Source organism: Terrapene carolina, unplaced genomic scaffold (assembly GCF_002925995.2).
Source record: "Terrapene carolina triunguis isolate 2854851 unplaced genomic scaffold, T_m_triunguis-2.0 Scaffold68, whole genome shotgun sequence".
NCBI classification, from domain to species: domain Eukaryota; kingdom Metazoa; phylum Chordata; order Testudines; family Emydidae; genus Terrapene; species Terrapene triunguis.
The window spans coordinates 18,678,174-18,693,841 of record NW_020664419.1 but is presented as its reverse complement, the minus strand read 5'-3'; the positions used below and the strand labels follow the sequence as shown (position 1 = coordinate 18,693,841).

The 15,668-nt window shown below is 42.5% G+C and overlaps 1 protein-coding gene across 1 annotated transcript in view; it reads right to left on the bottom strand.

The window, feature by feature from the left end:
- Window positions 1-15,668, bottom strand: part of MAGI2 (membrane associated guanylate kinase, WW and PDZ domain containing 2) — a 1,103,226-nt gene that overhangs the window by 79,953 nt on the left and 1,007,605 nt on the right. Inside the window, exons 13-14 of the mRNA XM_029910860.1 lie at window positions 6,187-6,228; window positions 359-450 (exon numbers count right to left, since the gene is read on the bottom strand). Coding sequence (XP_029766720.1) covers window positions 359-450; window positions 6,187-6,228 — 134 coding nt within the window. The remainder of the gene's footprint in view (window positions 1-358; window positions 451-6,186; window positions 6,229-15,668) is intronic.

Sequence of the window (15,668 nt, the reverse complement as noted above, 5' to 3'; positions counted from 1 at the left end):
GCTCATACAAAATTTGATGCAAATCTACTGGTTAAACTCAGTACTTGATCTTCCAGGGAAGCCAATAGTTCTCTGTAAGTCAATAATTAAAAGGGCCAAATAGCAGTCAGTTCTCTAAAAAAGATTGGAGAGTGCACTCTTCCTAACTTAATACAAAATGATTCACAATGACATATTTTAAGTGGAGATGCTGACAATTTGAGAGACCTGTCTTTTTCAATGGATGAACAGGAAAAAGTCTTTTTACTTGGAGTTATAAAATTCCATTCCTTTATGACCACTGTACGAAGTGATATTTTTCTGACACTTACAAAGATACTGAAACTATAAAATAGAAAGCCATGAAGAAACTACTTACAGGTTGTCCAGGTTCATCTCCTCCAAGGATTCTGAAGCCAAATCCAGATTCCATCCTCCGAAGATGAACATCCAGCTCCTTGTAATCTGGACCTGGTTTAAAAGGAGATCTCATTGAATAATGTATTTTTGTTTTTCCTTGAGAAACTGAATATCCCAGTGGTTAGTTCATTGGAAATGATTAATGATGGTCCTGTTAGAGCGGGTGGAAACTGTATTGAAAACAATGTGTTGTACACAGACAGACACAGAAACTTGAATATGAAGATATCTCTAAAGATGGTGGTCTGCAGTAAAGTACGTATACTCAATCCAAACTAGAAAGTGGATAGTATGAGGCAAATTCTGCCCTTGATACATGGCATAATGTACTGCCTTCTTCCTATGACTGCCTTTGTATTATGTTTTATTGCTCCACCATCAGCGATGGTATTTACTTTGTAACTTTAGTTTAGTTCTTCAAAACTTTAAAAGATTAATTTGACATGGGAGTTGGAGATACTTGAAAAATGATCAGCTCTAATTACAAGTCAGTAGAACTAAATAACCATTAATGAAAAGACCATTTTAATCTACACAGGTATAAACAGTGTGCCAACTTGTATAGTGTAGCTTTACAGTATTTCAGTCTGAGATAATACACTTGATAAAGAATTTTGGTGCTAGTTGGCATTCGAAGTCCCTAAAATGAAGGGTTTGAAATGGACAGATAACACAACATGTAGAACACATCCAAAAATATTTAAATAAATGGTATTCTATGATTGTTAATTTTTTTAATCACTTGACAGCCCTAATACACATATCTATAATGGATGGTAACGGGGTGGGTGACAGCTCTGCAGTGCTGCTTTCTATTCCAAAGGAGCAATGAGCTTGAGCGATCTTGTGACACACCACAAACTTTTCCCAAAGCCTTCACTTCATTCATACAGACAGCAAATGGTCACTAGCCCTTGCATTGAAGGACAATGTACACACTGAGGGCGGGACACAAAAAAGTTAAGTGGGATGCTTAGCATAGGGTGACCATATGTCCCGATTTTATAGGGACAGTCCCAATTTTTGGTTCTTTTTCTTCTATAGGCTCCTATTACCCCCCCACCCCGTCCTGATTTTTTTCACACTTGCTGTCTGGTCACCCTAGCTTTGCATCATAATGCCTAAAATTTAGGTGCCTAGAAAATCACTGCAATTCACAAAGCCTGAGTGCTAAGCACCACACCTCTCACATATGTAGGTGCCTACATCCATGCTGTAGGAAAGTGCCTGTTTTTGCTTGTGAATCTCAGCTGTGAACCCTCTCCTGGAGTTAGATGCCCATGCCATTTTAGCAAGAAGAGGAGGGAATGGTGGTGCCCTCCTTATAGCTTTTAGCAAGTTGTTACTTGGGATGTGAGAGACCCAGGCTTAATTCCCCTGTCTATGCCAGACGGTGAGGAGGACTTTAACAGGGGATCTCCAAGCTCTCAAGAAAGTGGTCTAACCACTGAACTATGGGATATTCCGATGTGGGGCTCTGTCAGTCTGTCCCATTGATGCTATGCCACAGTGAATAAAAAATTAAAGAGTGACTGGGCCAGAAACAGAGTGTGTGAGTGACTCTGTAGTCCAGGGGTTAGGGCACCCATCTGGGAGGTGTGAGATACTGGAGCCAGCCCCCTTGCTCCAACCTGTCTTTAATTTCCACAGTAGAACAGCTTCAACAGGAGAGCTTGAGCGAGTGAACCATAGTTCAGTGGTTCAAGTACTCTCTCAAGAAGTGGGAAACATCCTTTCTCTCCCTGTGGCAAAGAGGGGGAATTGAACTTGGGTTTCCCATCCCAGGGGAGTGCTCTAATCAGTGGACTAAAAGTTATAAGGTCGGCACCACCATCTCCTCCTCCAGCTTGATTCTGAATGGGAGTTGATCTGGTAGGCAGCTTCTGAGTGCACCTGCTGGATCAGGCCCTGGGCGTGATTTAAGTGGCTGAACATCTAGCTTACTCCGGGTTCATCAGCCGCTCTGGAGTTTTAGCAAGAGATAGACGTCTGGACACCTAGAATGAGGCAGCAGTGTGCATGCCCAGAGGCAGCTAGGGAACTTTTACCCTGAAAGCTTACGCGCCCAGTGAGTTTAGGCACCCAGAAGGTTCAGTGGCATTTGATGCATTGCAGTGATGCATCCTGAAACTAGGACTTAGGCATCTAACTTCTTTTGTGTATCCAGCCCTTACAGCCTTGTGGCTCTATTTAACCTATATATTTACATGACAAGCCATAACAGCTTCAAAATAGCTTATCATATCAACTCACTTAAATTTCTCTGACAAGTGTCCATGTGCACAAAAATTGTTAAATTAACGAGAAGGTTGTTCCACAAGTGGACACAGGCAGAGGAATTTTAAACTAGGAACTATACTCTTGCCTCTCCTTGTCTTGTTTCTAAGGCCTGGTCTACACTAACCCCCCAATTCGAACTAAGGTACGCAACTTCAGCTACGTGAATAACGTAGCTGAAGTCGACGTACCTTAGTTCGAACTTACCGCGGTCCAGACGCGGCAGGCAGGCTCCCCCGTCGACTCCGCGTACTCCTCGCGCCGAGCAGGATTACCGGAGCCGACGGCGAGCACTTCTGGGTTCGATTTATCGCGTCCAGACAAGATGCGATAAATCGAACCCAGAAGTTCGATTGCCTGCCGCCGAACCAGCGCGGTAAGTATAGACAAGCCCTAAGTTTATTGTGGAGGAGTCTTGCAGGCAGTACTGCAGTAGTGGGAAATGAGGGGCTCAGTTTTAAAATCTCAGCTTTAACTTTGAATGGCACTGGTGTGAATGGTTTGTAACAATCTGAACACTAGCTTTTTGTGTTGATGTCAATTTATTATGTGCTCCTGACTGTAGGTATTGAGAATATGACTGTCAGCTTGTGATTAATACGGTTCTGGCACAAACACTCAGACTTAAACTACACAATAAATAAATAAAAGAAAATAAAGAAAATCACATTGCTGACATTTTTTTAAAAAAATCACTAAAAACAAACATTTGGTATTTTCATGCTGCCTTTTTTTTTTATGGTGAAAAAGGGATTATTGTGGGAGTCAGATACCATGATGGGCATCAGTACAAAAACTGCTGACATATTTCTTTCCTAAAGTCCCCTCTCTGAGCACATAGATTTAACTAGGCAAGGTCCAGACCTTTAGGTTTAGGCCAAAAATATTTTATGCAGGGATCTTGCAGCCTCTCACAGGGCTCTAACATGTCATTTTGGAAGCTCTTTGACTAATTAGCGGTTTTGTGTGCTAATCAGTCCTGGCAAAAGACAAGTATCTTGGCAATCTACATTAGACATTAGCTACTACTATTTTGCCATTAGTGTAGAGCCAATAGTGTTCCTGAAACACTGACAAATTTGCTTTAAAAGTAGGATTTTGTTCCATCCAGGAGAACACTACTGGACAGCTTATTTTCCCATTAAGCAATGCAAAGCTTCTAAAAGTAAACAAAGGACTAAGTGGGGGTGGGACATGAGGTCATTTTAAAAGGTATTTTGGTATATCCTTGGTGTCTGGTCCTGTGAGATTCAGGCCTCGCGTATCTTTTTCTCTGTCAGGTATTGTTGTATATGCCAAATTTTGCCATTATTCCTGATGAAGATTGTGAATTTGAGCCACTGAGAAATTTCACTAAGGAAAAATGGCCTTACTGAGAACAGAACAACACTCATGACCTAAGACGAACTGTACCCTGATGATAAGTATTATTTCATTATAGAATATTTTTTCTCTAAGTGGGCTAGATTGGCACCTTGCATTCCATCTCAAGTAATGGGAAATGGATAGTGTTGCAGCCCTAGGAGTAAAGCAGGGACTGAATTGTGGCAGAATAACAATTTGGACTCTACTTCCTCCTTGTTCCATTGGGGCTGTAGCACCCTTTTCCTGGCACAGCTTACTTTTCCCTCCAGACCAGCTCATCTTAGCTGGCTGGTGCACTACTCACTCTCAATATGGAACGGTGAGTAGCAGTTCAGTTGTAGCTGCTCTTCTCCTGTGATCCCTCTGAAGTTCATGAAGCTTTGTTGGAATACCTCTTATTCCTTTTATGTTTAAAGTGAGATTTTTCTAATAGAGCGTTTGGCCAGGAAGAGACACCATTAACCAAAGTGCCAATTTATAAAACAATCTGGGATCCCCATTGTTCTGTGAACTCCAAGAGACAAACAATGATCTCATCACAACACAGTAGGGGTGCTACACAACACTGGGGAATTCCAACTGATGAGTCCTGATGAAGCGGAAATGTGATTTATAATATGAAAATTACTTTTTGGTGTATTGTTAATGAACAACAGTGAGATCTCATACATGCTTTGAATAGGAAACTCTCTCAATTTGATTCTTGTACTGTATTCATCCAAGTTCCTAGATGCATTTCACATTGATAAATGGACACAGAGTTGTTTCTTTAAGGCATAAAACTAGAGGAGAAGATATGTCACTGAAAATGATTGATTCAGTTTATGAATGATTTCAAGCCTCACAAACGCAAAGAGTGATATTTTGTATGAATTAATTTGGCGCATGGGATGATGCTGTAATTAAATATTTCTTCTTAAATCTCTTCTACATTTTAATTAAAACAAGAATACAGAGCTTTATTAGAAAAATTTGGCAGTCTTGCTGTGCTTATTCACTTTTCCTGCTAAAAATAAACATTTGTTTGGACTTTCTCAGTCAAGGTGAATACTAAGAGAGAGAAAAAAGGAAGAAATCAAGAATCAGGAATTTGCAAATTACTATTATTAATTGTGGTTAATGTGAAAACGCAAAATCTTCATATCAGAGTTTCAAATGCTCTTGAAAAGTATGAAAAGTTTTAAGAACAATTATGGACCTGCTAATCTCCAACATTAGTAGTATTTTTAATTTGCACAATTTTGATTTATACGTATGCAAAGGAAGTAAATGAAGGCTGCATGATAGAAAATAAGAAAGCTTAATAATTAAATCTGTATCCTAATGGAGAATTATGCTACATTTCTATCCAGAGGGAATTTTGTAGCCAACCTATAAGCCTTAGAGGGTATACAAAAAACAACATAAAGCTCTATTTCTGCAAACATTTAGGCACACAAGACAAGGTACTTATGTGCATAAGTGTTTGAAGGATATAGGCCTGAGAGAGGACTTTAATGGCAATGACAAAACAACCTTCACTGGACCAGCAGCACTTGGTGGAGCTGTTTATTTAACAGTATGAGATTTCAGGAAATGGAATGAATTCTTTTTAAATTAATGTACTGTTGATATTTCAAAGAATGAAGGTGATTCAAACAACCACAAAGTTATTATTTTAAAGACAGACAGAAGATGTGTATGGATGAAATAAATCTGTGGTCTGCATAACCCATCCTTTCTGCTCTGTAGCACGTGAACTTTGGATTCATTGCAAGGTATAGAGAGATTAAAAATGTCTAAATAATCTTCTAGCATCAGATATATTGGAATATTTTTATGGTACTAGCATTATGTGAATGAATACTAAGAACACCAAAGAGCATATAAAACATTGTTACACGAACACACAAGCTGGCTGAGGAAAAGGGAAGACTTCACTCTGCTCCAAATAACACTCCACATTAGGGAGAGCTATAGTGCTTATCATTCTTTAACCCTGTCTAGTTAAATACCAAAATTAAAAAAAGCTGTACTATATAGAATGGTGATTGAGCACTCATGATTGGCTAAAACCCAGAGCAATGATTAAAGGAAGAACAGTTACTTAAACATAAAATGGAGGACAGTTATTTTACAGAACAATGAAGGCTGAAGAATACTTGCCAGAGGAATCCACTCGAAAACCAGTCCTGGGCGGCACTTGCTCTGAATAGGAAAATGGGGAATTAAAGATGAAATACGTTTCTCCAGACATTTAAAGACGTAGCGCCACTTTCTCTGTCATGATCTGAATTGTTAAAGTGCAGTTGCTACCTTTTGTTAGATATGTTTCCTCCTACTTTTTAGTAGACTGATGAAGTTTAGCTAGATATAAATATTTATGTTCCATACAGTTCATTTCTTTGTAAAGTGTAACTGATAGTAAACTGGTAGCATCCCTTCAATGGAAGTGGCATTTGCCGTACACTGATGTTAATGTAACTGACATTGTAAATGTTAGTGGAAATGGCTATGTTTATTTATCAGCAAGCAACAGTAAAAGAGAAAGTTAAATGGCTGAAGTTAAAGGACTCAACCCTGCATTCACTGAAGTCAACTGCAAATCCCCTATTATCATCAATGGGAGCAGGTGTTTGCAAAAGAGATTTGTATAACAACCAACAAGAGGTGAAACTGGAGCAAACAGAAAGCTGAATTCACGTTCACAGCTCTTTTGCTCATCACAAACTGTTTTAACTGTGAACTCATTCGTTACAATCTCTGCTGAGCCCTGCAAGTGAATTGCAACCAGTTCTCATTCACTGGCCAACAACGGCTGGGTAAATCAGGCTCTTTTATATTCAATCTACCTTTTCTATAAAAGCCTGGTTTGTATTTGATAGTATAAGTGAAGTACCTTCTATCATATCAGTAGGAAAACCATTAAATGGAGGAGCATATGTTACTTTCCTGAGTTAAAAGCATCTCAGCATGGAAATATCCGAGAGCTCACACAAAGGATGAACTGGCTTTCTTGGAGCAGCTCCAGTCTATTGTGTATAATTAAAAATTTCTCATGGGAAAATACAGTATGATGATGTTCACTTGAAAGTTGCTGATCAATATTACTGATACTCTTTTAGAAAGCATTTCCACATGATTGGCGGCATAGTATTAACTAGCACCCACTGAATGTGTTGAGAGATCAAGGCACAGCTGAGTGACACACGAAAGAAATATTTATATTGATGAAAGAAAGATTACTCTGGAGTGCTGTTTAGTTTATGTAATGGTTATTACTCAAACAAAAAGAGTGAGAATTTTTAAGGAAGCACATGCCTGCAGTTTAAAAAGCTAGCTATTTAATATTTGTACTTTACATATGAATTTTATACTGTATTTTTTTTAGGTTGGGATTTTCAAGACTACGTAAGTGACCTAGGAGCATCATTCCCATTGACTTTCAATGGGATTCATGCTCCTAAGTCACTTAGCGCTAGATTCACAAGAGGAACATTGGTGCCTAACTGCCACTGAAGGTCTTTAAGTCCAACATTTAGATGCCACTGGCATTCACAAACCCCCACACAGCTGTAACCTAATCCTATAGGTGCCTAAAGTTTCTAGGTGCCTAAGTTTCTGCCAGTGGGCATGTGCATAGCTATGTAAGCCTAGACATTCAGTGCCTAGCTCACACCTGAGCCTCGGTGGGATTCACAAATTAGATGTTTGCTCACCTGTTTCACCTTTGGAGCCTGACATGGTAGGCATGGTCTGAGGCTGTCTTTGAGCATGCCTACAGGATCGAGTCCCACACAAAACAGAGGTGGTGCTGCCACTTCCACTCACGTACCCCAGTGATTAGAGCACTTACCCAGGATGTAGGAGCTGCAGGCTCTAGTTCCTACTCTGTTTGCTTCAGAGCAGGAACTTGAACCTGTCTTCCCCTTCCCAAGTGAATGCCCTAACTCCCTTTTCGTTTGCAGTGTTGTGGTAGCCACGTTGGTCCCAGGATATTAGAGATAGAAGGTGGGTTAGATAAAATCTTTTATTGAACCTGTTGGTGAAGGAGACAAGCTTTCAAGCTACATAGTCGTGAAGAAGCTCAAAAGCTTGTCTCTTTTATCAACAGAAGTTGCTCCACTAAATGATATTACCTTTATATAAATCCTTTTTGTGAACGTAGTCCTGAGGCCCCTTTGAAAATCCCACCATCAATGCACAGTGAAACCTGTCTTAACATACAAGCAGCTGATGAAAAATTTCAGCTGCAATAACAGAGTTAGCAACCACTGAAATGACTGTCAAAACTTGTTCTTAGTGGAAGTGGTCTTCTAATGAATTCAGAGCCCACGACTGGGAGCAGGTGCATTTGAAACTAATGCTACTCCACTACACACTCAGAGAAATGCTCTCTTCTATTTATTGCTTTTCTAGATTTTAATGGTATTTTTAAAAGAAACAGCTATTTTAATGCATGGAAAGCAATTTCGTCTTGATAGCCCCAATAATATTTTATGCTTGGAGGTACCTAAGTTTTTTCTGTTGATCATACATCTAGAATTACTCTCTCAAATGGTTCTAAGATTGGATCATTTTGCATTGCTCATTTGTGCTTGTCAATTATCTTAATACCATTCTATACTGGCCTCAAGCAGCATTCTGAATAAGCTCTTAACTGTAACAAATTAGGCAGGAATTCACTTAGATAGGTTAACAGGGTCATGAATCTTAGTAAGGTCTCCTTGTTTTGAGGTCCTTCCATTTCTACAAGAGCCACCTCCTACTTTGGGTCCAGTTGAACATGTTTCTGCTGTAGTTTGTGTCCTTCAGAGCTAGTCTATTTCAGTCTCATCTGGCATTTGTGCCCGATCAATTAAGGTTCTTTTCTCTGGCTCTCTGTGGAACACTACACAATCTCGGATTGCACTATTCATTTTTGCCCCAAATCAGCAGTGCATCAACTATTACTTACTTTCAACTCATTCAGATCCTCACAGATTTGGAATACAGTGCTTTGCTACTTCTCAGGTGCTGAAGCAATCCTAAAGGGAAGTTGCTTAAATATATGCCTACCAAAAAGAGAAGTGAAAGATGCAGACCTTGGCACCTCTCTGACCATGTGAAAGAGTAATGTCCCTTCAGGAGGATTCTCCTCCCTACACTAACCAATTCCTTACACACAACAGAGGATTTGTAATCATGTTACTGCGTCTTTGAAAAGGAAAATGCAACCATTAGGACATGTGGTCAGCTTGGAGCCTGGGTTCACACAGTCTGCAAAGTGCCAGCAACCAGAGAGTATCTAATGAGGGAAGATCTTTAAGGACAGCAACCTGAAGAATTAATTTAAAAGGAACTCCCCTTTCATCAGCAGCCACCACCCCCCATTATTGGTTGCAGAGATATAAGTTGCTCTTTTCAAACTCACATAGCTCTGTGCTTAAACAGCCTCAGAAAACCTGAAGAACAGCAGATTCTAAGTGAAGGGGAAGATACGATCTGAAGATCTTGCCCTTTTCTCGCCTCTATTTTCCCTCTCCCCTTCCCCAAATAATAAAATTTGTCAAAAATCACAGAAGAAAAAATTGTAATTTAGAAATATGCTAACGGATATAATAATCTGACTGATGAGGCTGTCTGCTCCTGACATGTGTCCCTGCACTACAAGATTACTAGATGGGTTTGGAATCGTCCTCACCCAATCAGATTGCATATTGACCATGTGCACATCAGCACTATAAAATTCCTTATGTATTTTATTGAAAACAATTTGCTGGAAATGTTAAATTTCACCAAAATATTCAGAGACCCTGGGCCATTATGAGCACTAATGAGCTGTGCAATGTCCTTTTATAAAAAGCAAGACATTTTTAGATATAGGAGAATAACTATTCATATGGCAGCTTTTAACCTTCCCTCTACTTACCATTACATTCTGGTCTCCTTCCACCCTATCTTGGACTTCTCACACTACGACTTATCCCTCTGTCTACTAGGAAGTAAGGAAGCAGAGGAACTATTGGCAAAGGCCAGTATAAAGAGACCAGACTGCCCACTTCCACCACAATCAAAAGACTTCCAGAGTACAGAAATAGGTACAACAAATGTGGGATCTTTTTCACTGCATTCTACAGTGTAAGAAAAGAAAACCTGCAAACAAATGAGAGGGAAGTTGGATGGGGCATGAGGAAGACCATAAACAATTTACTGATAAGGTCATTTTCCTTCATCATGTGTCTTTCTTTCCCCATCCTACAGTGTATTCATGGCATTAAGCTAATGTAGCAATATGAAGGAAGACACATAATCTTAATAATAAGCCATGAGACCTCAGGAGGAGGGCTTCTTTATTTTTTGAGCTTTAAACTCTTTTCTTTTTTGTGACTCTCAATGCATACACCTCAGTAAATATATAATAGTAGAAAAAATGACAATAAGAATGGCAAGCTGAGACACTGGTTATTACAGCAATTACTTAAAAGACATCCTGGTGTGTTCATCTTCCAAATAATAAGAGAGTTCAAGATAAATGAATGAAAAGGTTAGATGAAAAGTTAGCCATTCTCTTGGGTTTGTTTGGTCTTTTTTTCTCTTTCGGCAGATTCTGAAATGGTACCCAAATGGTTTAATAATAGGTTAAATGAGATCACCTTACAGTTTGTCACTTTGCTACAGCCAGAAAATCCCACACTTTTGTGATCCATTTGTTCACAGATGGAGAATCTGATGTTGCCAATCTGCAAGGGCTTATTTCTAACCACCATAATATGAAGGGAGATTTCCACAAATGTCTGGAAATTCAGAAGTGGGGCATAGGGCAGCCATAATATACATGTTCCTTATGACAAACTCCAGCTCATAAGAACACTGTCTAGAGTACATGACCAATACTCACTCTCTTTTAATGGCAACACTATTAATGCACATTATTTCAAATGTACAATATTAATATATAATCTTTAAAACGACCTGTTGCACTCTCTTGTCTCCCAGGGGAAACTCACATTCATAGGTCTCCTTGATGGTTGCTAATAGAGATTCAAATTCTTTTTTATTTATTTTTAAGCATTGATATTTCCAAGAATGCTTTGAGATCTGCTTTCTATTGGGTAAGTGTACACAGAAGGGCACCCAGCAAACAGCCTGAGAATGCCCCACTGCTGAGCAGTTGGCTTATTTAGCTCCACTTGCAACCAGACATCTAGCTGAATGTCTTAATAGAACAGTGGAGGAGAGAGATCCATTCTTAGCCACATGCTCCACCTGCTTCAAAGTTCTACCTTACACATGCATAAACAGTAAGAGCTAAGCAATTTGGTACTGCCTAAATGCCCAAGAGGGGATTTTATGCTTGGAGGTATCTAAAACAGGAAAAAAACAAGAATGGCTGAAAACAGCAGGTTCACATGGAAGTTCAAGTATACTTGGAGATAAAACATCTAATTTAAACAGTTGTATCTAGAGGAGGGGGAACATAATTGTAGGCTGTGTCTTTCCAGTCAAAGTGCACATAGCCTGAAGGGGCAAGAGCTGAAGATTGAATCGTTTAGCTGCTCAAGGGAAAACACAATAAGCCTTGCTGAACTTAAAACCGAAGATTCAAAAGTAGAAATCATTTTGAAACAAGGGTTAGTCTGCTCCTGTCTCTGCAAAGACTGGAGAGATTGTGTATAGTCCACTACGCAAAAACATTTGAGAGTAACACAGAAATCTTATGAAGCTATTCATCGGGTCAGGACAGCAGAGAGAAAGGAACTTATGGCTATGGTAAGTCTACCAGGCAGGTGAAAACAGGTTTGGAAACATGTAAGTATGGGTCTCTCAGGGCTATGGGGCACAGGAAAAATGCCCATTGACAAGACCAGCCTGAAAAAGCCAGTTCCTGCACCCAAAGGCAAGATAGAGAACACTAGAGACCAGGGCCGGCTCCAGGCACCAGCTTAACAAGCAGGTGCTTGGGGCGGCCAAAGGAGAGGGGCGGCACCTGCGGCAATTTGGGGGCGGCAGGTCCCTCACTCCCTCTAGGAGCGAAGGACCTGCCGCCGAACTGCCGTCGCCGATCGCGGCTTTTTTTTTCCCAATTGCCGCCGCCGATCGCGATTATTTTTGTTGTTGTTGTTGTTGCTTGGGGCGGCAGAAATGCTGGAGCCGGCCCTGCTAGAGACAGTATGCTTTCTTCAGGCCTGCTTATTACTGAGAAGATTGCAGGGCTTGATAATTTTCCTGATGTATGTTGTACCTCTGCTCATAGGGGTCTCTGAAGCAGAAGCATTGACCAAGTAGTCCATGCGAAGAAATTGCTTTCTGCGGTGAAGAGGAAAACGGGAAAGCTGTGAGTGAGAGGATCAAGAAGAATTAGAGAGTTAGTAATATGGTGATTGGTGCTGTATAAATATGATTATATAGACATACGTCCGGATGGATTCTTATGACAACTTCCAATGTTTAGAGATGTGAAGGCAAGGAGGCTTTGATCAGGGTGGGGCAGCAGAGGAGGAAGAGAGAAAGCACTGCTGTTGGTTTGAGATAGGCCATGCAGAAGTGGAGAAAGAGGAATGACTCTGCCCCCAGATATCTTTGGGCCAGAGAGCGATGGGATGACAATAGTGATGGCTCCAGAGAGAAGGTAGTTGTACTAATATTAGTAAAGTAAGAACACAGATAGAGTGGTTTCATAACCCTGTAGGTGAAAAAGCTTTGATTTCCTTATTTTATTAAAGGTAATAATGCATTACATGAATACATGTACTATGTACATGTTTAAAGTGGATCCACAAGTTGTTGTGGACTTAGTTTTTTGTTCTTTTCCAAATTTGTCAAAATATTTGACAGCATAAGATGACAGCACTGTGATACCAGATACCAGACCCTCTGAGGCCCCCTGCTGTCATGGCCCTGCCACACTGCGCCCCAAAAAAGGGTAATGGAGAAGTTGTCTAGCGTGGCTGTGTAGGACACAGCCAATCAGGGCCCAGCACCCTAGTATAAGAAGAGCTGCAGGGCCAGAGGCAGTTCAGTTCATTGCTGGAACTGTAGGAGTGTGGCTGGTGTGTGGCTGGCTGACAGAGCTATGGAACCCTGGACAGGACAGCACTGCCAGAAGCCGGGGGGAGCGAGAAGGAGCCCTGAGCTGGTTGCTGGGACTGCATCAGGACAAGGCCTTGAGGTAAGGGTGAAGATAGTGCGGGTCCGCAGGGAAGTGGTCCAGGGAATTAGAGAAGTTGTGCGACATAGTTAAAGGGAAACAGCCAACGGCTGTGATCTGTAGGGTCCCTGAGCTGGGACCCGGAGTAGTGGGTGGGCTCGGGTCCCCTCCACCCCCCATTAGCCACTGGGGGGAAGTGGCCTGGACATTGAGGTATCCCAGAGGGGGAACTGAACTATAGTGGACCAGCTGGAGAGCTGTAGCCAGGAAGCCTCAAGAGGGCAAAAACATTGTCTCCAGGGACGGAGCCCTGGGGCACTGGTCTGTCCCAGAGCAAGGACAATCTGAGAGAGAGTGTGCAGGCGCAGGCACTCGTCCAAGGGGGCGCTCACAAGAGAGTGTTCCCTGTTACATTGGTACCAGAAGTGGGGAGTTTGGGACCCGGCCCCTGAAACAAGGGGACAATGGAGAAGTTGGTAAGGCTGCTGGCCCAGCAGCAGCACAGCACTACTGAAACTTGGAGGGCACTAGTTGAAGCGCAACATGAGGCGCAGAGAGCTGCTCAACAACAGCAGGTTGTACTCCTACAGGTGGTTCAGCTCCAGCAGCACTGGCAGCAGCAGGAGCAGCAATTCCAGAAAGCATTGTTTCAGTGACTAACTAGCTCAGCCTCCTCAAACCAGTTGAACTCTGGGCCGGGGATTCCACTGGCCAATCTTGGGCCACATGATGATCCGGAGACCTACTTAGTCATCTTTGAGTGGCTAGCCACAACTGCTGCTTGGGATAAAGAGACCCGGGCCACTCGCCTGGCCCCATCCCTGTCCAGGGAAGCTCAGGCGGCTTACTGGGCTCTAGATGACGAAGCAGTGAGAGATTATTGGATAGTGAAGGTTGCCGTATTTGACTGCCTGGGAGTATCCCCAGAAACCCACCGGTGCAGGTTCTGCTCAGAGCTTTTTGCCTCAGGGGCTTGCCCCCGGGCTGTAGCCCAACGCCTTAAAGACTGGGACACCTGATGGCTATGCTGTGAGGTCCAAATGACTGCAGAGATCATAGACGCAATAGTCTTAGAGCAGTACCTAGACATATTCCAATGCCAATTCAAACATGGGCTCAGCAGCATAGCCCCGACTCATTTGCCGCTGCGGTCCAGATTACAACTATTTGTTCGCTGCCTGGCCTGGCAAATATACTCCACTGAGGACTGACAACTGGCAGGCCCGGGGTCCAGAGAACTCTGTCTGGTTGCCAAAGGGGGCACCCAAGAAACCCCAGCCGACCAGGAGGGAAGTCCCTCTGGATCCAGCCCCGGAACACCAATGGATGCCTGTCCTCCTTTCGCAGAGCCACACCTCAGAAACCACAAAGAGAAGGGGTTAACCAGACCCTATTAGTGGCCCACTGGTATGAATTCACTGTGGGAGGCCAGGGCACTTCAGCCGATCTTGTCCTGTCATGGAATGTGACTTCTTAGACTTTGGGGTCACTGAAACGTGTAGTAGTTCTGAGACCAGGCTCGACCAGCAGCGTAAGGCTTATGTGGCCCAAGTCACTGTGGGAGGTGCATTATGCCCGGGCTGGTGGACTCAGGGTGCTCCCAAGCCCTGGTTCGAGAGTCACTGCTCAACCTTATCACCCTCCAATACGTTTGCCCCGGAAGGTGACGTGTGCATGGGGATCTCCACTCCTACCCAACAGCTTGGGTACAATTGAAGGTGAGTGATCACGAAGCAAAAATTCGGGTCGGAATAACAAAATGCCTTCCTTGGAAGATTATATTTGGGAGAGACTGGCAACAGTTCCCCTCCTTGGTCCTACTCCAATCCGAACCTCCAACTCCAGCTGAGCCGATACCCCAAAAGCTGAATGCGATATTTCCAATACTGAAATCTGACCTTTTGGAGGGGTCTGCCCAAACCCAGAGGATTAGGAAGTCCTGAAGGCAATGCCAAGAAGAAGGGAGGGCCTGGTTACAGACCCATCTGGCTGGGGAACCGTCTCAGCAGATCTGGGGAGAAGCGCTTTCTGATCCAGGAGAACCTCTCCAGGGGGTTCATCATCCCGTCATAGATTTAGTCCATTTAACCCACTTTGAGAGAGTCATATGCCTGGATAGTGGTGATTGACGAGATGGTTACCCAGGAGGCTTAAGCTGCCCAATTTCCCCGATTGAACTAAAGAATAATATACTCTACCGAGATTGAGGTTGATGTTGATCCAAAAACAAGAGAGGCCTGTTACCAACTCCTGGTACCCCAGAAAGCCAGGAAGGATGTCTTGTAGCTGGCTCATTCAATACCATCAGCTGAACATCTTGGCTGGGAAAAAACATTAGCCCACTTATTGGCTCAGTTCTTCTGGCTGGGGATCTATAAGGAGACTGCTAATGTCTGTGCGTCCTGTCGTCAGCAGGTTGCACCAAAGGGTTCAGGGTGGGCTCCTCTAATACCCCTACCGCTAGTAGATACGCCCTTTGAGAGGATAGGGGTCGATATTGTGGGCCCCCTCGAGAAAA